The following is a 22,576-nucleotide window of genomic DNA, read 5'->3' on the forward strand; positions in this document are numbered from 1 at the left end:
GTCGCAGGGATTCTGCCTGCCTCAGGAGCTGGCGGCCGGCGGGGACGGAGAAGGTGCCACGGAGTTCCACGACTATGAGGGCGGAGGTATCGGAGAGGGTGAGGGCACCAAAGACGTCAGTGACAAGATAGAGAATGAAGATCAGGTAATTCCACCTGACACGCCAAAATGTAGCCGTCTATCTAAGACAAGTAGAGAGTTCAGAGTTATAAATGTGAACTTGAATAAGTCTTTGAACCAGCTGAATGTACAGGAAGCCTGTCTGAGGTATAAGGTGGCTCAATGGACCAACAGGAAGCTGTACCTGCATTCTTCCTCTTCCAGGTGGAGGACACTTTCCAGGAGGGTCAGGAAAAGGAGGAAGAGCAGGATAAAGGGGATATCAAAGCAGAGGACAATGCTATTGAGATGTCAGACGACTTTGATGGCCAAATGCATGATGGGGATAAAAAAGAACCAGGTAACTATAGCCTATTGACATTAATATTGCACTCATTGTGAGCTTGTTCCACTTCCAGCTGGGTCTCCTGGCCTGCGGTTGCTGCTGCTGACTGTAGCAGGACACTAGAGACAGTGAAGACTTCACTAGAAAGGTCTCCCAGAATCATTGCTGAGAGGATTTTTCTCCTTTGAATCATCTGCAGGCGATGATGATGACTCAGCTAAAGAGGAGGACGAGGAGCTGGATAAAAAAATGGGGAACCTGGGCGAGGGACAGACGGACACTCTGGATGAGAGAATGTGGGGGGATGAAGAGGATGATGATCAGGAGGAAGGAAGTGAGCAGGAGGAAGAGTCTGGCCAGGGCATGGACCAGGTACACAGCACACAGTCCCAGCACTTTTAGAGTTATAGAGTGCAGCACAGCCATTATTCTACTTCCTGTTTTAAAGTGAATCATAATTTAATCCAGCCAGATGTAACTGTCAATGTGCCCTAATTTCCTTTCAACCCTGGGTTCTCAGGGGGAATCAGAGCTAGTTGCTAAGGACGACAACTTGGACGCTGCAGACCCCGACAAAGACAAGAAAACCCAGGACAAAGATGAGCAGATGGACGTGGAGGAGAAAGAGAAAATCAACGAGCAAGGAGATGAGGTAATCTTCTTATTATGTAGCAGAGATGGCGAAAGTACTCCCTTCCCATACTCAAGTAGAAATTAGAGTACAGCTAATTGTGCTAAAAATACTCTGGTAAAAGTAGAAGTACTGATTTAACTTCTTTACTAAAGTAACAAAGTAGAGGCTTGGAAAGGTACTTAAAGTATAAAAGTAAAAGTAGCCTTGCAAATGACAAAGCTCCCTGGACCAGACAGATGTTACTAGAGAGCCCACTGAGAAACTTTAGTGGACATGGACAAAAGGCTCTTTATATGTCATTGGCTACATTTTAAATGGCTTAATGCCAAAATGCCTTAAACCTATAGCATATTTATTGTGACAGAGACTGGGACTCCAGGTTAATAAGATTCCGACCGAGCATCAAGAGATAAATTTAAGTGTGATTTTGTAAGAAGTCCGTGTATATTCCAATCCAATGAGATTCAATTTGGTATTGATGACGCAAAAATAATAACTTAACTTCAGTGAAATTATTTTAAACTTAGTGAGGACTAGATTAGGACTGTATTTAAAGCTGATTCTGGTTTCCAACTTTGCCCCAGGTGTGTCAGTTAAAACACAGAGGGAGACAACTTCTCTCTGTTGATGCTTTATAACAATCAAGCATCAGGATAAACATGGGCGTGGGTAGCTCTGGCTGTTTGTGTGGTATTAAGGAATACATAACATTGCAAAGGCTACCATACACAATGCATAGGAATCATATATGCAAGTAAATTATAACCATAAACCCAGTATTAAAACATTATCTTAATAAGAAAGGACGTTCAACAATTGCCATTATATCGAATCAATAGCCAGTATAAACCTAGGTAACAGGTGAAGAACACAAACAAGCTAACTTTTAAATGTGCCAGAACTATAGACCAATACAACAACAGGCTTAAATGAACTGACGACATAAGTTATATGACTTACAGTTCTCAAAGACACACATGATCTCAACTGATTACCCTCCGGAGAACTAGTTTCTTTTTCGTTTCCCTCACTTTTTTCTCCCTGTGCCCTGCGCGCATGCTTGCGGTGTGAGGCGCGTGTCCTCGCTATTTTCAATTATTCATAATCACCGATGATAGACGAGCTTTGTTACAAAACTAAAGTAACGAGCCAATTTTGTAAAATGTAAGGAGTAGAAAGTACCGATATTTGTGTTAAAATGTAAGGAGTAAAAGTAAAAAGTCTCCAAAAACCTATATAGTAAAGATATCTGAAAGATCTACTTGAGTACAGTAACAGTACTTCCCGTCTCTGTGTTATAGAGTGATGAAATCATGAATCATTTACTTTAGTTGTTCAAACTGTCCTCCCAAGGTTGGTTTCAGATACAACAATGTTTGGCTGTGCTGTTTGTGATGGCTGCTCTTGCTATTTTGCAGCGGGAGTTTGATGAGAATGAAGTGGACCCCTACCACGGTCAGCAGGACAAAAGACCTGAGCCCGAGGCCCTGGATCTGCCCGAGGACCTGAACCTGGACAAGGATGAGGAGGCGGGGGACAATGGGGAGGGCGAGGATGTCGGTGAGAGCTGCATACCAAAAGAGACACAGTGTGGAACATGTCCAGTGCACAAGAGCACAGTTTAGTGGTAGTTGCAGCAGATGTCTTTTTACTCTGTGAGACACATTCCCTTGTTGAAATGAAGGCATGACGCAGCGTTTGTTAACTCTTTTAGTGAACTCCTATTGCCTTTCCCTTTGCAGAGGAGAATCCATTGGACATTGATGAGAAAGGCACGGCCCTGGACGAGAAAGAGGACGGAGAGAAAGATGGAGGCGAGGAGGAGGAGGAAGCAGAGAAGATGGAGGAGGAGCAGACGGAGCAGCCAGGAGAGGAGAGCGGCCAGGAGCCCAGGACTGAAGAGGAGGAGGAGGGGGGAGAGGGAGAGGAGGGAGGAGATAAAGCCGAGGGAGACGAGGAGTCTGCTGAGAAAGATGAAGAGGAGAAGGAGGAAGAGGAGAGAGGACAGGAGGCGGGAAGAGATGAAGATCTGACTATTCCCAATGACAAAGGACAGGACCCAAAGGTGCGTATGTCAAAGTGCTGCTGTACTGGCCTATGCTCCGTGTCAGGAACACTCGAGTCACTGTTGGTGCCTACAGGAGGAAGAGGGAGGAGATGAGGAGGAGGAGCAGCCGGAGTCAGCTGAGAGGAAGGAGCACGACACGGCGGGCCAGACTGGAGAGCAGAGCCTTCAGAGTGATACAGCTGTGGAGCTGGCAGGAGAGGCGGCCGAGAGAGACCAGGCTAAAGAGGTACACTGGGGGGGGGGTTGACCTTAGAAATCTCTCCAGGACAGAGACTAATTTAACCTTTATTTGTTCAGGGAAGGTTTACTGAGAGGCAGATTCTTTTTTGCAGGAAGGCCCTGATCACATTCACACCGTTGTGTCCACTGGAGTAGTTTTGATGTTAATGGCCTCAGGGCACCTCAGTGGTGGTAATGAGGCAGAGGCAAGCACTGCAGGCGCAAGCACTTTCCCCACCCAGATTTTATCCTGTCGGTCTGGGATTGAATCAGTAAATATGATACATAATGTGTTTTAACATATTCACAAATGCATACAATGTTAAAGAAACATCTAATACTGCAATGTCAAGCCACAGCAGTCAAAGAAAAATGAAAGTCAAAGATTTGAAAGTCAAAGATTTGAAAGTCAAAGATTTGAAAGTCTGCGTTGTGCGACATTCCCTGGCAAAGATTTGCCTCTTCTAGTTGAAAGTGTGTTTGGTCCATCACTCAAAGCATCCCCTAAAGGAGATAAAGTCTGAAATATTTCTGCTTTGTTAGGAGCATGGGAGCGGAGCCGCTGATGCCAGCCAATCAGAGGGCCACCAGTCAAAGCTGACAGCAAGAATGGCTTCACAGACACAGACGCAGAACAAGACTCAGGTACGCCCGGGAACATCTCCACTTCTACCTCCCTTTGTTCTTCAACCCGTCTCATCTTTTCATTTTCTGTGCTGCTCCAGAGCTTCAAGAGGAAACCTGGTCAGGCGGACAACGAGCGCTCCACAGGCGACTACAACGAGCGAGTGAATAAGCGTCTGCGTACGGTGGAGAGCAGGAAGGATCACTCTGAGGATGGCAGGCAGAGCGACGCCCAGCAAGAGTCCGACCTGTACGAACACATCAGGCAGGGAGAGACGGCCTACGACACGCAGACATACGGTCCGTAATCCCACTGCAGACACTCAGGAACAGCTGTACAGCATGTGATATCAGTAATCCCACTGCATACACTCAGGAACAGCTGTACATGTGATGTCAGTAATCCCACTGCATATACTCAGGAACATCTGTACAACATGTGATGTCAGTAATCACACTGCATACACTCAGGAACATCTGTACATGTGATGTCAGATATCACACTTCATACACTCAGGAACATCTGTACAACATGGGATGTCAGTAATCCCACTGCATACACTCAGGATCATCTGTACAACATATAATCAGGATCAAGTGGATACATGGGTCATATGCTGCTGTTTCCAGATGTTGCCAGTGCAGACCAGCAGAAAGCAGCAGGGCCTCATCAGGACCAGGAGGAAGATCCGAATGATGAGGACATCGCCATGGAAACAGAGAAGCAGGAAGAGGAACTGCAGGTGGCTGAGGTCCAGGAGCTGAAGCCTGAGCAGCTGGACTCCAAGGCCTCCCACACAGGTGACACACTCCCATTCTCTCACACCTAGACTACAGATCCGCCAAGTTCCTAGTGACATCATCCCCTTGTCTTATTGTTGTGCAGGTTTAGACAGTGGGGAGATGGATGTGCAGAGGCAGGGGGAGGAGGAGGAGGAGGAGGAAAGGTGGAAGGACCGACTAAAACCCAGAGAAGAAGAGCGAGCAGACAGACACAGAGAATCCACCATTCACACAGTTCCTGAGCTGCTGTTGGACACCATGCAGGTAGAGAATTACTCTTCATTTCTTTCTTTCTTGCTTGTGTGCCTTGACAAAGGCCGATTCAGAGCTCTGTGTGTGTGCTGTGTGGCGTGTAGAAAGCAGAGAGAGATCCTGAGGAGCTGAGGAGGGAGATGGAGCTGCAGCTGGAGGCCTGGCACCACCTGGCTCCAGGAACTCAGGAGGAGGTGAGGCTGACCCCCTCTCCCCCCTTTGCAGATGACATTGAGTTATAGTTTTTAATGTCCCACAGGGATAATCATTTCCACAAATCTTCTTTTTGTGTTCCATAGCACAAACAACACACATGAAAACACATAAAACATGTAACAAATACAAAAAGACACCCACATAGACACATTAAATGTAAAGACTACAAAGCAACGCAACCGAGATGATAACAATAATTAGAATAAGAATAATAATGGCGCATATACAGCGTTAAACATATCTATGAGCATACTACAGGCAAAAAGGACTAGCTCTCATCTGGAAGAAAATGGAGGCACCTTCAATTGGTGCTTGGATCATGAATATGACACAATGTATGTCCATAGAGAGATTAACAATTTATTAAATTACAATTTGGGGATGTATGAGAAAATCTGGAAACAATTTGACCACTATACAAAAATTAAAACATAACGGAGCTTCTACAAAGTAACTAAATTTAAATAATTGGTGAACCCCAGAAGGGGAAAGGACTGAGATATGTCTTCAAGGGTCACCTCTAACAGTTCTCAGTGATCCATTTTGTTGGCAGAGAGATTTGATAAAAGAGCAATGTAGTAAAACATAACAAATCGATCGTCTTCATAAGGAGCTATATCCACTCTTACTGGTGTTGGTGTGGTTGTGTGCAGCCAGGTTGTACCCTGAGACTGATGTGTTGTCTGTGTTCAGGAGAGTGCAGCAGCGTCCATGTGGCACCAGTACCAGACTCTGACCTCGGCTCTGTCCCAGCAGCTGTGTGAGCAGCTCCGCCTCATCCTGGAGCCCACACAGGCTGCCAAACTCAAGTGAGGACCAACACACTCCCCTCCCTTTATCCCTCTTATAGCGGACGTTTTAAATGATCACATCTACTGTTCCAATGAGCCTCGTGGCCACCAGGCTGACTGGCCTTACTTGTCTTCTCCTGATTGTGTCTTCTGTGATGACACATTGTTCGCTAGTGTCCGCCGCTGTTACTGCAGAGACACAGTGTAGTCAAATGTGTGTGTGGCGTGCTGCCGTCACAGCAGAGACACGGTAGTGGTTGAATGTGTGTGTGACGTGCTGCTGTTACAGCAGAGACACAGTGTATTTGAATGTGTGTGTGACGTGCTGCTGCTCCACAGAGGGGACTACCGTACAGGGAAGCGTCTGAACATGAGGAAGGTGATCCCCTACATCGCCAGTCAGTTCCGCAAAGACAAGATCTGGCTGAGGAGGACTAAGCCCAGCAAGAGAGAGTACCAGATCTGTCTGGCTGTGGACGACTCCTCCAGCATGGTGGACAACCACTCTAAACAGGTGAGGCAGCCCTTGATGCTGCTCCAGCTCCCTCAACACGTCCATAGGCAATAAGCATCAGTTATTTATTATTGCCTGTGTGTGTGTGTGTGTGTGTGTGTGTGTGTGTGTGTGTGTGTGTGTGTGTGTGTGTGTGTGTGTGTGTGTGTGTGTGTGTGTGTGTGTGTGTGTGTGTGTGTGTGTGTGTGTGTGTGTGTGTGTGTGTGTGTGTGTGTGTGTGTGTGTGTGTAGCTGGCGTTTGAATCCCTCTCAGTGATCATCAACGCTCTCACCCTGCTGGAGGTGGGCCAGGTGTCAGTGTGCAGGTGAGCGTATGCATGGACAGATGAAATGATGGAGCCACGTTACAAACAAAAAACAAGAAACTCAAACAAATAGTTGCAATTTTTGTGTACATGTATTTCATGTAAGCTAACACATGCTTGTGTGTCCAGTTTTGGCGAGCAGGTGCAGCTGCTGCACCCTTTCCAGCAGCAGTTCAACGATGAGTCGGGGGCTCGGATCCTCCGACTCTGTCAGTTCCAACAGAAGAAGACCCGGATAGCACAGGTGGGTACTTTGTGTACTGCTCCTCCATCCATTGTGTTTCATATTAACAGTAACTACACACACACACACACACACACATATAACATATATGTATAACATACAGTATGTTTTATTTCAATAGTGATGCTGCACACAATGAATGAAAAACAACAGGAAGGCAATCCACAGTTCTGTATGCAACGTGAAAATTGTCGCATTAAAAACGTGTTGTTGTTAAACATTGTGTTTCTCTTTGCTGTTATTGTACTCTTTCCAATGGAACTTGTGGTTTTTTACATCCTGTATGATGTGGCTGATCAGACTGACTCTCTCTCGCTCTCTTTCTCTCTCTCTTTATGCCTCTCTGTAGTTTTTGGACACCTCAACACAGATGTTTCTAGCAGCACGACAGCAGATTCCTGGATCTCTAAACTCAGGTAAAGACTGCCAGCCAGCCAGTAACCATGTGCTGCAGAACTCTGGCTAATCTAAGGGCTGTTGGCCAGTACGGCGTGAATAGGGACCAAGATGGGACTCTGAGCTGGTCGGCCTCTGCTTTGACTCAACACATGGTTCAATTAGCTTTCTGTATTTGATGCTTAAATGATTTAGGTAACATTTAGGTACCAATTACACTCAAGATCCTGTTTGATACCTCACTTTGCCCATGTTGAGTCTGCTTTTTTGAAGTTGACTTACAACAACACATAAAGCTGTGTCTATCCTATAAAGCTATGTGGTTGTTTTTTGCAGCTATTTTCTTTGTTTGGATAAATGTGACTTTGCCATTCTTAATCCCGCCCACAGGGCTCTGATTGGTCTGATGTTTTCCACTAGGGAACCATCCATCAAACAGAACTAACAACTGTGAGACAATAAAGTCTGTTCTTTTCTAGTAGCTGTCACCCTGCTGCAGCAGTGTAACGTGTACTCCACATCAGTGTTGGAAACACGGTGCCCACACAAACCAAGCTCTTTAACTGCATGAACTCTCCCCCCCACAGAGACAGCCCAGCTGCTGGTAGTGGTGTCTGACGGCCGGGGCTTGTTCCTGGAGGGCAAGGAGCGGGTGATGGCAGCAGTGCGGGCGGCACGCAGCGCAAATGTCTTCATCACCTTTGTGGTGCTTGACAACCCCAACTCACGGGTAAGTGAAGAAGAAATTGAACTTTTTGATGTTGTAAACGTGCAGACACAAAGTGTAACTGACCCCCGTTGCTGCACCGCAGGACTCCATCCTGGACATCAAGGTGCCCATATTCAAAGGGCCGGGAGAAATGCCAGAGATCCACTCCTACATGGACGAGTTCCCCTTCCCCTTCTATGTCATCCTGCGAGACGTCAACGCCCTGCCGGAGACGCTGAGTGACGCGCTCAGACAGTGGTTTGAACTGGTCACGGCGGCCGACCAGTAGACGCTCTCACAGGAAAGGAGTAGTGGGCAGCAAGCAACCGCACAACGCCACTCAGCTGCCAGCCACAACGCAACAAAGGACTCATCAAACAGACGGATGTACATGTGCCTTTATTATCTTATTTTTACTGTAGATTTTAGTAGGGTTTGATAGCAACCTTCACGGTTTGGTCTTCGTTATCAGGGGAATTCTCAATTTCTTTTATAATGTGATGAGGATTGCTTTAACTTGCACGTCTGAGATGACATGATGACCCCGTTTTAGTGTGAGTCAGTAAATACCTCTTTCCTCCTCGTACCATAGACCTGAAATCCTTTTTGTGGATGTTTTAGTCAGTGATAATGAAGGTCATCAAATCATCCATGTTCAATGTGAACACAGCGACAGATGTGTAGAGAGAACAATGTTGTGCCTCACTTCACACCTGAGTCAGCTGTGGGGCTGAGGGGTCCCAGCGCCGTCAGGATTCCTCCAGTCAGATGTCCACACTCTGAAGCCCCGGGGCGGCAGACTGACTCCAGCTCTGACGAAGGCCGGCTGCTGTCTGCTGAGCTCCCAGCTCATCACTGTGTCCTTTAGGAGTAGCTGTTGATGAAAAGTGTGTTTTGTAACGTGGACTGACATGTCAGCAGACGTTGTTTCTTCATTGCACCCATCTGTTAGACCATGAAGTGAAATATCCACACAATAAACCGTTTACAAGGCTGCTCTGTCTGGGCCTCTGCTTGTTGACATCCTTACAAGATTCTGTGTTGAATCGTTTACACATTTCAATATATGAATGTACAGATAACAGGTGTGGAGAGTCTGCATTCCACTCATTTCATTCTCAAGGCACAGATCTTAGTGTTGGAGATAAACGTCCCTGCTATTCCTCCCATGGAGGCATGGGTCAAATGGAGGGGCAGCAGGTGGAACAAAAGCCATCATGATGACTAAGGGAGCCAGCGTGCACCAACCAGGTGCCAGGCCTCCTGAGTCCAGTGTGCAGCTCTGACAAAGATCTTCCGGATGTCCTCCCTCCACCACCACCTCCTTCTTCTTCTTCTAAGTTCCTGCAGTCTAGGGTTGGATATAAGAACGTTTATTCCAATAGAGTATACTGTATATTCCAGAGACAAGGTTACAGAGAATATGCACCCATAGCTCTCCCCAAGTTTGTCTAACTCTTTAGCCCTTTTTGGTTGATCTTATGGGCCACGGGGGGGCAGTTCAGTTGCTACCCCGTGACATGTTTGTGTGCTGTGTTTTGTCTCCATAAGGTTAGTGTCTAGCAGAGATCGGTCTGCACAATAGATAACAGGTCTCAGACTGCTACTGGACCTTCACCCAAACACAGGACATGTCCCTAACCACCCTTGGCCCTGCTTTTCAGAACTGACACACTCGGCAGAGCTATGGTGGGACACATTGTACCAAAACAACTATTTATAAGGTCACAGTAAACTCATTAACTACATGCTTCTTAGACTATCCCACTGACACCAAGCAGACTACGTGTAATGCTTTTGCTCTTTGGCTCAAAATATAATGAACTGAACACACATGATTAATATAATAGACTACGTGAATATAATGTTTATGAGCACACATGATATGAATACATTTTATTCCAACACTAGGCACCTTTAAGGGACATTGCTGCCTTACACAGGGCAACTATCTATTGCCTTTTAGTATCCTATTTCCTTAGGAATAATCCGGTGGCCTTGATGAATTCCAGGACAGCTTTTACAGTCCCAGGTGGGGACTCTGTAGGAATGATTTCTCATGATACAGTCCTTCTCTTTCTTCTGTGAATCCAGTGCATTCCATTAGTAGTTGTTTCACTGATGCCTCAGCCTCAGCCTAGTCATGACTACCTCCCTCCACCAGATGGAACCATACGGAATAAAGCGGTAGTCTCGTGCTCAAAACATCCGGTCTATCAGAGATGGCCGCTTCAAGGTTACCGTCTGCAGCGCTTTCTCTGAAACAGGTAGGCAGAGCTGTGCGTCCCACTGTAGCAGCTTGTCCTCCTTCTGTCCTCGTTTCAACAAATGCGTTGTTGATTTGCATCTCTGTGACGTAACTGTTGTAAATAGTGTATCATATGTCATACAGTGATCAGCTGAGCTGGTCATGGCTGCCTGCAGCCCTTCTTCGTCATATAATTTTGACGTCAGATGGTTTCAGATCAATAACAGTGGACACCTGTGTACACGTGTGCCCAGCCAGTTAACAGTGTTAGCATGTAGCAGACTCAGCTACAGAAGAGTGTGTTCTCTGTGAGCAGGCTCCAAACTGAACCCTTTCATCTAACACTAAAATGGCTCGTGGATGTTCAAATGTTACCAGCCACTCTATAGATTAGCATTGGTTTTTTTTTTAGCATTTGGCTGGAGGATGGTGCTTATATTGAAGCCTGTCAGTAAGATTGTACTAGTGGGGTTATCTCTTCACTACAAGCCCAGCCATCATCAGGTTATTCTTCTTTAGTGGGGAATGTTTCTGCTTTTAAAATCAAACTGAAGAGTTTCCTCTTAGTCTGGCTAGAATCAAGCTTTATGTATCTAAAGCTGTAAAAGGGAGTTTTTCCTCGCCACTGTTGCTTGCCCTGGAGGAAACTACTAGAACTGTTGGGTCCTTGTAAATTCTGGAGTGTGGTCTAGACCTACTCTATCTGTAAAGTGTCTCGAGATAACTCTTATTATGAATTGATACTATAAATAAAATTGAATTGAATTGAATGTCTATCCATGTATCTGTGTCAACCAATCAGCAACCAGGGCCAAGTCCCCTGAAGTGCTACTTGTGTGCTAGTAGCTAACATTGTGCTAACAATGTGTTTTAGCTGCCCTGCTGGGTCCTAACGGCAGACTGTGTGCCAGTTCTTACAGAGACAGAGAGTTTTGGGGATCTACAGGAACATGCTGAGGGCCATACGGAAGGTACCTGACCAGGCAGACAGGAAGTACCTCAGTGACTGGGCCAGAGATGAGTTCAAGAGGAACAAGAACGCCACAGACCAGGTACAGAGCTCACATGAGTGTGTTAGCAGTTTAGCATTCGCCGCTCTGCTAGTATTCCAGCACTTGGGGCCTAAATCGCTGACCTTAGCTAACAGCACTAGCATTAATGATACAACGTGATCCCTGCAACACTCAATTCAAACATAATGTAGGCACTTAATGTCATGTCCGAGGGCCGCACAAGATGCTCCTGACGGCCGCCATTGGCCCATGGACCACACTTTGAACCACTGTGGGTTAGAGATGATGACATGACCAGAACAGGAGTATGTTAATGAGAATATCTACACATCGGTGTGTTTATTTACTTTCATGTCTCGTAAGTCTTGAAAGGGGCTGATGGTTAAAACTTGACCGATTCTACACTCAATTTAAGGAGTTTCCCAGTCGATTCAACACGTAGCTCAGTTGTTTGGAAATTTGGATTGCTGTCAGTAGGGAGAAAAACAAAAACAATTGGTGCTCTCTACAAAAAACTATTTGCCGTTGTTATGTCCTTAGTAATGACTGTAGAAACAGGCTGTAACCGGACACCACAGTGGAGCCAGGACTGCAGAGCGGCCCACTGTTGCTTAGCTACCTATGCACACGCGAGACCCTTTGAACTGTTGACCTGCTGCAGCGGGCTGCTCCGCTCTCCTGGCTCCACTGTAGCAGGGGGATGACACGGTGTAGACAGCACCGATTGGTTTAGTTTTTCTCTCTACTGACAGCACTCCACATTTACAATCAACAGAGGTACTTGTTGGAATCAACCAGAGTTCTCCTTTTATGCTGATGCATATTTCTTGTTGCAACGATTAAAGGTGCAGTACGTAAGACTTATACATCTAACTTTCAACTGACTACATGAAGCAGGTCATTGAAAACAAAATCTGCCTCCTCTGGATCCACCTACAGCCTATAAAAATCCACCACGCCCTCTTCAGATGTACCAATCAGGGCCAGGGGGGAGGTGTCTAACTGCATGTCAATCACAGCTCATGCACATGCATTTTATAGCATCCTCCCCTCCCCCGTGCACGAGCTGCAGATAGGTTACAAGTGGGTGAAAGTTAATTCCGACTGTGGAAACCTAACCCTAACTCCTATTTTCACTGTAGCCTCGCTTCGTCCGGAGCTTAGCACCGCCCAGGACGCTTGTGATTGGTTTAAATGTTGATGCTGAAATGTGACATACAAATAAACCTGCCTAGCCTTAAAGAAATACAAGCAATCCTGAGCATTTTCCCCCTTATCCCAGAATGCATCTGTGGTGTAGCCAGATCTACTTAGCGCTGTGGAGAAAGCTCTGCGAGACTGGCTGACCAATTAGACTGATCTGTGATCGATTGAAAGCTTTGTAAAAAATAGTACTCAAACTACAGTGTTCATGCTTTCCCAGCCTCCTCTTCTCTATCCGTTACTGCAGTTCTTCCTCTTGTTATTCCTGCAGGATGCCATCCGTATGATGATCACACAAGCAAGCAACCACCTGGAGGAGCTGCACAAGTCTCTGGCGTTGGCCGGCCGGTGACTGGGAGCTGCTCGGGATCTGGACTTCTTCCTGGGGGTCTGGACTGCTTACTAGGGGTTTGTTCTGCTTCTTGGGGGTCTGGACTACTTCCTGAGGGTCTGGACTGCTTTCTGTGGAGACTGCGTGCAGGGGAGTGTTGCTGTCCGTGCGCGCTGCTGGACCTTTTTCAGGATGCGTTGATGAACTGACCCAGAGGCTCCAGCCATTAACCCATGAGGCTGACTGGAACACACAGCCCTACTGCTGTAAATAATATGTTATGATATTGTATATTAAAGGGAAACTAATGACACCACAGATGATTCAGAATGTTCTTTTTTTTAATACAAAATGCATTATTCATATCCACAGAGTTATTCATGTGTAACTAAGCAACATGTTGAGCAGACAGTCACTACATCAGTCAGTAACAATGCAACATGACAAGTGATGTTTTCCATCCGGACTGTCCTCAGCATGCAGGGAGACGAGATTACAAAGGACTGTTCAGGGCCGGGACGCGGTTTGGTTTGGTGTCCTCCAGGGCGGACTCATGATTATTTATTATCCATTCATCAGTTGTTCTGTGAAACTCCAGAAAAAAGTGAACAATGATATTAAAAGGGACAGAAGCAGCCAATCCTCACAACTGCAATCAGATATTTGTTGCTTTAAGACTAAAATAGTGTCGGCTGTAGTAGTGATCCTCTGCTGGTGTGCAGTAACAGATAGAGTATGCAGCGTCTCCTCTAACTGTCCTCCTCAATGGACCGTAAAGACGTTACTCCTCTCACACCCTCACTAAGACGCTGGAGTTAATACACTCAGCCACAGGAACTGGTGAGGAGACATTTTGTGTTTTATGTTATTTTCAAGCTGTAGAGTGGGGAGAGTGCCAATGGAATAATACTACACTTTAACAGTGTTTAACTGTCAGCTAAAGCCATCCCTTTTGCAGTTAAAATAATGTCCTAGGGATTTTATGTATTTTATTATTAATAATCATAAGCACATCTTAAATGCTGCTTTAGTCTGTGAGCCTCAGTGCCCTGGATTTAAGGTGGCACGCATCTTTTAACGAATATGACCATGAAATGAGAACTGTTCATGTTAACGCAGGGGACTAATTAAATGTGAGATGGACACATAAAATGAAATACCAAATATTTCAAATGCCAAGTTAATTAAGTTATTCAGTTTATAAAAAAATGTAAACACTTTTCTGATACTGATAAAAAAACTAAAAAGGAAAACCTTCAGGGGTTATTATTTACAGTGTCAGTTAAGCTATATTCTCATAAATAATCAGCAGGCAGATACTAAGAGCTTATTCTACTGTAATCCCTCCATCACACAGCTTTGACCACCATAAAGGGACACATCACGCACATCTCTGCTCATGGTGTGTGTGTGTGTGTGTATGTGTGTGTGTGTGTGTGTGTGCGTGTGTGTGTGTCTTTCAACACTTGTTCATCTAGTTTTGTTGGCAGGTGTGTTTCCTCAAAATTAACAGTAACACAAGCTCATTAGTTTTACTGTACTTTCATTTTCTGTTAGAAGAGAGGACCATCATTGTTGCCTCTACTCTGTGTTTGTGTGTGTGTGTGTGTGTGTGTGTGTGTGTGTGTTTGTGTGTGTGTGTGTGTGTGTGTGTGTGTGTGTGTGTGTTGCTGTTCGACATGATGTAGTGGATCTATATTAAAATGGCACAGTAGATACATTTTTTGACACACAGCTTCATATCCACTGGTTTAGTTCCACACAAGTAAGCGCTGCCGTATTTCCTGCCGGAGTGTTTGTCCACATGTCCACATGCAGCCTGGTGCTGACAGATGCGCTGTGTGTTAACAGTCCTCGTGTCTGTTAGTCCTCAGCATACGCAGCTCGTCCTCCAGGTAGCTGATCCTCTGGGTGAGAGCGGCTCTGTCAGCCTGCGCCCGCTGCTCCGCCTGCCAGCGCGCCTCCTGCACCTTCCTCTCGTACCAGCGCTCCATCTGCGTTGACACCGCCTCAAAGAAGTACTGGGTCACCTCCAGAGCGTGCATGTTGTCCTTCTCCTGGGCAAAGGAGGGTTCACTGGGTTTCTCTCCAAATACCTCTAGAGTTCTGGCCCCTGTGGCCCCTTCTGCGGCCACTGTAGCCCCTGTGGCCCCCTTGGCCCCTTTGGACTTAGTCCTTCCCCGGGAATGCTTTTTGTGGAGCTTCCCTCTGTCCCGGCCTCGCTCCCTGTCCCCAGTCCTGCTGCTACAGCGGCGCTCTGTGGCCGGAGACAGGCTGCTGCCCCCCCTCGCCCCGTACTCCACCATGTCCCCGTGCTGCAGGTCCTGCAGGTCCTGCTTCTTCCTCTGGGAGTCGGCACAGAGCACAGGACGCTCCTTTGGCCGAACCACCGGGACAGATGACAGTGGGCTCCTGGTTGGTGCATTCTGGTTCTTATCACCGTCTGTTAAAGTTCAGAAGAGATTCAATGAGCACATTCAGCAAACAGCAAATACTTTTTATTATAGATATAATATTATAGAGTCTAATCACTGTTATGACCCCCCCACTCCGTGAGTGTCTCCGGCCATTTTCCCTCTGAGCTGTTTACATCTGAGTCCACTCGTCCTGATTGCCCTGAGCTGGTCAGATCTCTCTGTCCACACAGCCAGCAGGGTCGGGTTGACAAACTTTTTAGGTTCTGTTGTTTTCCACACACTCGCCTTTACGCATGTACTACTGCTACTTCTGAAATACAAGTTTGTTTTTTTATCCTATTTTTAAGTGATATTTAATTTGGGTTACATACATTGGTTTTAATATTATCGTTAACTGTGTGTGGTCTCCCTTCTTTTGTGAATTTGAGCTGGTTCACGACAACACTCGTCTTTTCTGAGAGATCTAGGGCTAAGTGTTGTCTGTTTCAGTATGTACTTTACTGGCTCACTCATGTTGCAGCTGTTTCTTACCTGGAGAGCTCTCCACATGAACCACAAAGTAGTGGTTGGCTGAGCCGCCCTCGGCCGCACTGGGCTGCTCCCTGCTAGAGGACAGGAGGACAGGGCTGGTGTGGAGCTCCGGGCACTGGGAGCCAGAGGGCCCCACAGTGACGCCGGCTCCATCCAGGCCCTCGGCCACAGATGAGCAGCGCTGCAGCCTGGTGCTGCCGGGCTCCTCCTTCAAGCCAAGATCCATGTTCTGCAGCTTGGACAGACACCAGCTTTTCAGCTCACGGACCAGGGACGCCTGCTTGAAGACACACACACACACACACACACACACACACACACACACAGAGTTTATATTGGTTTGTGTTACATTTATTGAGAGTAACTATTGCTGACACAAGGTAAAGTCATGATCTTCAGATGTACATTCCCAGTGGGCTTGGTGTTGACCTAACTGATTCTGTTAAACATCCAACTTCATTTATGTCCGAATTTTTCTGAAAGTACAATATGTGCTCAAGTCTTCACACTTGGTAACATTTATTCCCATGTTGTTTAATTAAAGAATGTTCGGCAACCTAATGTTTACTTCGAGCAGCTTTACCAATACCAGTTCTGAGCATCAGTATATTAATGCTGTATTTTAATACTTTACTACAAACGTCTAACACTACAGGCTCTACCTTTTACAGCCTGGTTTATCTACTTGGCTTGTACTTGTCTAATTAGGTGTAATAATAAGAAAACGCCTCAGGTATACATCACAGTGCTGCGCACCCTGTGTTCGGTGTTGTGGGATTGAAGGTGGGGGGTTAGTGTTACCTCTCTCTTCTCAGCCTCCAGCCTCTCCTGCAGGGCCCGCTGCTCGATCCTCTGCACACACTCGCTCCTCTCTGCCGACACCCTCTCCACTGTTATCTTATCCAGAGCTCGGATCTGATGGAGAAACATCATGAGTGCCACTAGAACCACGCCAGCACCCAGGGAGGCTCTTTTTTGGCACCTTACTGTTTTAGACAATAGTGTTCTTCCATCTTTCTCTCAACCCTGGGCTGACATCTGCCCAGCAGGAAGTAAGTGTAGGCAAAGAGCCATCTGCTGGAGTGTCAATGTTCTATTTCTGTGAAAAACTAAACAGAAATAATTTGAGTCCGTGTTTAAGTATCGCATAATGATGTAGTTTTAGTTTGGTTTTAATTTTTCTGGAATATTTTAGGTTGATTCAGTGTCAGATAACAAAATAATTTTTCCACTGCTTATTAATGTTTTGGTTTGTGTTCTGATCTGGACTGGTTGTAGCTCATAAACTATCAACTTGGAGTGCTGTCCTAGTAGCTTTGTTTATGACTGACATCTGTGCCATGTCCTCAACTGTTTAGTTGCATGATTACGCAGCCTCATTGCTCAGTCAGCTGTAGAGGAGCCATCTTTAGGATCTGCTTCACGTCTCATGTGGCTCTTTGGTGTGGAGCTTTGGCCGACACACCTGCTTCTGTTGTTCTGATCTGTTCAGCTCTCTGCTTCAGGCTGCAGCCAACAGTAACGTTGCACACAGAGGACATTAATCCTTCCTTGTTTAGTCTTTTTTCCTGCAACCCTTCTTGTTTCTATTGTTTGTGTCATTTCAGACCTAAAGACAGTAACCCTGTGTGCTGCGTCAGCATATGGATGCTACCTGGTGTTTGTTCTTATGGTCCAGCTGGCCCATCTTGCTGTTCATCAGGTCTTGGACCGTGTGGATTTCAGTCTTCATCTCCTCCTTGGTGGCCTCCAGCTGGTTTTCCAGTTTACTGATCAGAGGTTCACAGCGGCAGCCGTTCAGCGGAGCCTGCAACATACGGCAAGTATGTACAGACTGAAATCCAAACTTTTATTTTGTGCTAAATATCTGTCTTTACTATGGTGCCACAGCAAGACTTTGAGCACTAAAAGTAGCTTACAGTAGGTTCATGCAAAACGTACGACATTTTCACATCCATCCATTCATTTATTTTGATTTCTGTTATGCCAAACAGTTGGCCCATCCCACATGGGTTTACAAGACAGCGCTCTTTAACAGACGTCAAATGGATTCATCAAGCAGACTGATGACTCCAGCAGAGACAGAGAGACAGAGCGAGATTGTGAGGTGTCAGGATCCTGTATGAATGATCACTTCATTTCTCCAGTGATCTAATTGTTGGGTAGTCAAGTTATTGGCAGCTTTTAATCTGATCCAGGTGCCGTGCTCTGCAGCAGGCCAGTGAAAATATACTATGAACCGACAGCAAGTGATGTTGCATGAGTTTGTGGCCCTGGAGGTAATTTGTAGTAGGCCTAGTTAATATACTCCTAAATCTCTGCAGCGCAGTTATTCAGTGACAGAGAACACTCACCCATATATAAAGACATGAAGAATGAGTTCACACAGCTGAGCAAGCTCCATGAATAGTAGTGGTTACTGTGACTGATCAGGGGGGTGTTGTGCACTGACCTGCATGATCTTGCCATCTTTGCCGCGGTACAGCGTGTACAGCTGATAGGCTTTATAGTTATGTGGAGGGATGGATGCTCCTGGCAGTTTGCCTTTCCTCTCGCTGTGTCTGGTCACTCTGCGGCGCAGGGGGTCGGACAGAGACGGCTGAAACATCAACATCACCGCAGGTTAGTGCTCCTCCATCTCACACATCTTCACCAGTTACTGAGGAAGAGTGCTACTCGTTGATGTCCATGGCCCAGAACAACTAGGACCAGTTAGGTTCTCTTTCCCAAAATGGACGTCTGTATGGATTACAGGGTGTTTTTAACGGGACCTACTTTCTCTTTCTGCTTCCTGTTCCGTCCCGTCCTGGCGTTGACCGGGGACACCTCGGCGTATTTGCAGCCAGCTCGGTCACTGCTCTGGGTGTCTTCTGCAGCAGAGGCGCTGTCCTGAGGAGGACATGACCAACACAAAGAATTCTTTAAAAATGTCAAGATCTAAAGAATTAAAACACAAATTCACATTTTGTTCAACCTCATTTCTCAAACCCATGATGTTGCTGCTTCAAATGATGCGCACAAGTCTTATGGAAATCTCTCTGATAGTGTGGAATAAGAAGCCTTGTCCAACCTCATAGTTTGAGGGCAAAACTGGCTGTAATCACAACCTTTACTTGAAGGTTTATGATGAAAATATATATAAATTCAGGAGGAGTCTCCTTTGACTTCCTCTCATCCCAAGGGTTAGGGTTGTTTTCCCCTTATTTCTGCTATTTAAACTACTAACCCAGTCCTTTACAGTAGCTTGGAGATAGTGGTGGGGGTAGTACCTTACAGGGCAGCATCTCATCTCTGGGCACAGACTGAGCTCGGCCCTCGGCCTTCAGCTTGTCTCTCCTCTTCCTCACACTCCGGCCACGCATAAAGCTCTGCACCTGAGCACACACACGGGAGGCAAAATCATATGTGAAATCATCACGTGTGCATAAGTAACCAGTAAGATCTACATACATTTAACATTATTATTTTGTGCGCACCGGAGGTCAAAAATAGTTCACGGTTCAGTTTTTACTGCTTTTCACTAAAAAGTAGCTGGATGTTGGAAAAGAGAAGACTTGTCGAAAGTGATTTCTACCTTGAGGTGATGTCCACCACTGCACCATAAACAACCAACTTCTAGGCAAGACCCGCCCTTCAATAGAATTCACGAGCTTCTATTGGCCAGAAGTCCATGCCTACACTAGGTAACAAAAAACGCTAGGATTCTTTTTTTGGCTTTATGACAAAAAGGAAAAATAGTGCTGGATACTTGACGCGCCTTTAGTCGGAAGTGTCGGGCTGTTGTCCTCATGGGAACAGATTTATACCTGTCAACCTTTTAAACTTTAGTGACATTGCGCTGTTGGCAACTCTGTTTAAAATCAATGTGAACAGTGTGACAGCTTTTTGTCAATCCAGTTTATTTGTCTCTTTAATATACTCAGGTTAATCAGGTTTTGTCCCCTGACCAATCAGCTTTCCTAACCTCAACTACTGGAGGACAATCCTAAACCCAACCAATCGGGCTGATTCATGGTCACTTGCTCAGATAATTCATAACACCTCTCAAACACTACAGTGACAGCTTTAGTGAGTTGGTCTCATTAGAAAAAAGGTCACATGGTGGATTTTTTAACTATCAGAAAAATACATAATAGTTTCCCAAATCTTCTAAAACTAAAAACTGTCAGAATAGGAGCAGCCTAGTGGTCTGAATGCCTCCAGGTCAATTTTTGTTGCTCGTCAGGTTTCCTGACTGTCTTAACTGCTAACTGTGAGATCTAATGATTCTTTAATTGATTGATCAGTTCACTGTGTACTGCTTCCTGTTTCTACATTAACAATATAGAGAAAATTGTAAATTAATTTGAACTTCCAGTTAAGGTCAACGCCTGCTTGTTTTACACCAAAGTGTTCATATCTAATACAGTTAACGGTTGGTGTCAAAGCCAGGTCCAAAGAACATTCCCCAGCAGAAACAGAATATTTGCATCTTAAACATTTTACAGAAAAAACAGCTGTTATTGATCTGGATCTAGTCATTACCCAAAGAACCATGAGAGAAAGAAAGGAACTCTCTGGACACATATATATAACTCAATACAAAACAAAGGAAAGGTGTTGCCTATGAGGTTATTAAAAGCTGTTATGTAATAAGTAATAGTGTGTAGTATGAGCACAGACATATATCTGGACTGCTGCTTCTACCTGGGGGGCTTTGGTCAGCAGGAGAGCCACCTCTGGGTTGTTGTTCTCTCTAGCCTCATCCAAAGCTGTGTGACCTGCCTACACACGCACACACACACACACACACACACAGTCAAAACATGGCTCAGACAGAATTACCAGAGACGTGGAAGAAACTTAATTTCTATATCCAGCTAACGCTAAGACAACCCGTCCTTCATGTTAACGTCTTCTCAATCATTTCAGTATTCAGTTTATTTCCACAATCACGTCTTACTAATATTCTCTTTGCTCTGAGTTCCTCTTTTTATGAAGTACAGTTTTCAAACATTAGTAATTTACAGTTTCTTCCACTGTGCTATTTTGAGGCTACTGTAAATTCAACACATCCTGCTGTTTCATATCAAAAGTGTCCGAGCGGCTCAATGGACATACTTCCTCTCTTTCTGGATAGGTTTAAGTGTTGAGTGTCATCGGCAGTAGCTTAACGTTGATGGAAAGGAAAATTGGCAACGTGGAATCAACGAGTAAAAGAACGCTCTATGTTTGCCTCTGTTGGTAGTAAAACCCTGTGAGTCTTTAAAGTACAGGCAGTTCCAGCTTTGCTCTAACCCCAACAACTGTGTTAGTTTCCTAGTTTGATGCAGGAAGGCACAGTGAGTGCACAAAAACTTCTTCCGAGGATTAACGATGTAGAAAGAGGCTGCAGGCACTCACATTGTTGCAGATGTGGCTGTCTGCCCCGGCCTCCAGCAGCAGACGCACCGTCTTCTTATGATTCAGAGCAGCAGCCACGTGTAGCGGTGTGTCCCCAGCCTGCACACACACACACACACACACACACACACACACACACACATAGTTCAGGAGATGGCGGTGTGTGAGTGCACCCTTTATTTATTCAGAACTTCCTGACATCTCATGCTTGTATGGACTTTTACATGTCATATATAAACCTGGGGCTCTAACTCATGCAGCACAGTGACAAACATAATGCCAAAACACATGACACATGTTGTAACTGTGAGCTGAATTCACAATAGTAGTAGAAGTAGAGATGGGAATTGATTTGTCACATTTACAAATGAAATTCTGGATAGATAATAGTGGGTCGCTGGAATTAAAAATATACCAGCCACTCTTACCAGCCAGATGAGATTTATTAAACATTGGCAAAAAGGTTCCATTCATAGTCCCATGACAAAGTGGCTGGTAGTGTCCCGTGAGCCCAGACAAGGCTCTGCTGGAGCGCAGGCACCTACCAGGTTCTTCTCTGACACGGAGCAGAAGGCCCCCAGCAGGATGCGGATCACAGCCACGTGGTTGTAGCGGGCCACCACATGTAGACACGTATCCCCCGCCTGGAATACATATTTAGAGATTTACAATTCAACAAGAATTTTATCTCAATATGATGCATTCAATTACATTTCAAAGATACAGTATGTCACAGCAGGACATGCAAATGACTTTAGTTACTTATAACGGCCATGAAATCAATTAACTGATTAAAGAAAATCATTTTAAATACTATGTCTATGGTTTGTGCATTGTTGGTCAGACAAAACAACTAAAAGTAATTCAGTGGGCATTTGTATTTTTGGACATTTGATGAACAAATATTAGCTTGGCCAGCGAGTCAAGTTGCAGTTCATATACCTGTTTGTCCACAAATAATATCTGTAGTGAAGACGTCAAAACTATTTAATAAAAAATGTATTTATTGTTGAAAATGTTGATGTGTGCAACAAGCTGCAAGTAACATCTGACACACACAGTTCTTACTAAATGCAGACATTTGCCAATTTACAAATCCAGCAGACAAGAAGGTCAGCAGGAAGGAGTGGTATCTCTGCCCACTCCCTTCAGCTCTGCTTTAATCTCTACCAACTCCTGGGAAAAGGGTTCCGGTTAGCCAATGGCCCGAGCCCTGCTGGACAGGGTTAGGGTTAGACGCTGGCCCGAGCC

General features: G+C 45.5%; 3 protein-coding genes across 12 annotated transcripts in view; 2 read left to right on the forward strand and 1 right to left on the reverse strand.

Annotated features, from left to right (window-relative positions):
• mdn1 (midasin AAA ATPase 1) overlaps nt 1-8,880 on the forward strand; it is a 61,175-nt gene extending 52,295 nt beyond the window's left edge. The window contains exons 83-101 of one of the 2 annotated variants that reach the window (XM_034899961.1): nt 8-145; nt 325-460; nt 645-817; nt 966-1,097; nt 2,498-2,639; nt 2,822-3,144; nt 3,221-3,373; nt 3,910-4,011; nt 4,092-4,290; nt 4,621-4,791; nt 4,877-5,037; nt 5,130-5,219; nt 5,935-6,050; nt 6,372-6,546; nt 6,778-6,851; nt 6,981-7,095; nt 7,445-7,511; nt 8,079-8,221; nt 8,304-8,880. In XM_034899961.1, the coding sequence (XP_034755852.1) occupies nt 8-145; nt 325-460; nt 645-817; nt 966-1,097; nt 2,498-2,639; nt 2,822-3,144; nt 3,221-3,373; nt 3,910-4,011; nt 4,092-4,290; nt 4,621-4,791; nt 4,877-5,037; nt 5,130-5,219; nt 5,935-6,050; nt 6,372-6,546; nt 6,778-6,851; nt 6,981-7,095; nt 7,445-7,511; nt 8,079-8,221; nt 8,304-8,489 (2,796 nt within the window). In that variant the 3' untranslated portion in view covers nt 8,490-8,880. Of the gene's footprint in view, nt 1-7; nt 146-324; nt 461-518; nt 621-644; nt 818-965; nt 1,098-2,497; nt 2,640-2,821; nt 3,145-3,220; nt 3,374-3,909; nt 4,012-4,091; nt 4,291-4,620; nt 4,792-4,876; nt 5,038-5,129; nt 5,220-5,934; nt 6,051-6,371; nt 6,547-6,777; nt 6,852-6,980; nt 7,096-7,444; nt 7,512-8,078; nt 8,222-8,303 lie in introns of those variants that run through there. The other variant, XM_034899962.1, reaches the window with a different exon arrangement.
• Nucleotides 8,881-10,362: 1,482 nt separating this feature from the next.
• On the forward strand, nt 10,363-13,650 carry lyrm2 (LYR motif containing 2). 3 transcript variants are annotated; one of them, XM_034899989.1, is made up of 4 exons: nt 10,363-10,467; nt 11,360-11,500; nt 12,936-13,032; nt 13,092-13,650. In XM_034899989.1, the coding sequence occupies exons 1-3, from the start codon at nt 10,423-10,425 to the stop codon at nt 13,014-13,016; spliced, it is 267 nt and encodes an 88-aa protein (XP_034755880.1). In that variant the 5' UTR covers nt 10,363-10,422; the 3' UTR covers nt 13,017-13,032; nt 13,092-13,650. The 3 variants fall into 3 exon arrangements, with proteins under 3 accessions (XP_034755880.1, XP_034755879.1, XP_034755878.1); XM_034899988.1 differs by having other exon boundaries at nt 12,936-13,026; nt 13,107-13,650; XM_034899987.1 differs by having other exon boundaries at nt 12,936-13,650.
• A 995-nt stretch (nt 13,651-14,645) lies between these two features.
• The window catches only part of ankrd6b (ankyrin repeat domain 6b), a 32,073-nt gene continuing 24,142 nt past the window's right edge, over nt 14,646-22,576 (reverse strand). For 5 of the 7 annotated variants that reach the window (XM_034899978.1, XM_034899976.1, XM_034899977.1 and 2 more), the window contains 10 exons: nt 21,871-21,969; nt 21,326-21,424; nt 20,630-20,707; nt 19,213-19,317; nt 18,719-18,832; nt 18,396-18,542; nt 17,598-17,750; nt 16,745-16,858; nt 15,944-16,223; nt 14,646-15,438 (listed from right to left, as the gene is read on the reverse strand). In XM_034899978.1, the coding sequence (XP_034755869.1) occupies nt 14,840-15,438; nt 15,944-16,223; nt 16,745-16,858; nt 17,598-17,750; nt 18,396-18,542; nt 18,719-18,832; nt 19,213-19,317; nt 20,630-20,707; nt 21,326-21,424; nt 21,871-21,969 (1,788 nt within the window). In that variant the 3' untranslated portion in view covers nt 14,646-14,839. The remainder of the gene's footprint in view (nt 15,439-15,943; nt 16,224-16,744; nt 16,859-17,597; nt 17,751-18,395; nt 18,543-18,718; nt 18,833-19,212; nt 19,318-20,629; nt 20,708-21,325; nt 21,425-21,870; nt 21,970-22,576) is intronic. The other 2 variants (XM_034899981.1, XM_034899975.1) reach the window with 1 other exon arrangement.

This window comes from Etheostoma cragini, chromosome 18, assembly GCF_013103735.1.
Source record: "Etheostoma cragini isolate CJK2018 chromosome 18, CSU_Ecrag_1.0, whole genome shotgun sequence".
NCBI classification, from domain to species: Eukaryota; Metazoa; Chordata; class Actinopteri; order Perciformes; family Percidae; genus Etheostoma; species Etheostoma cragini.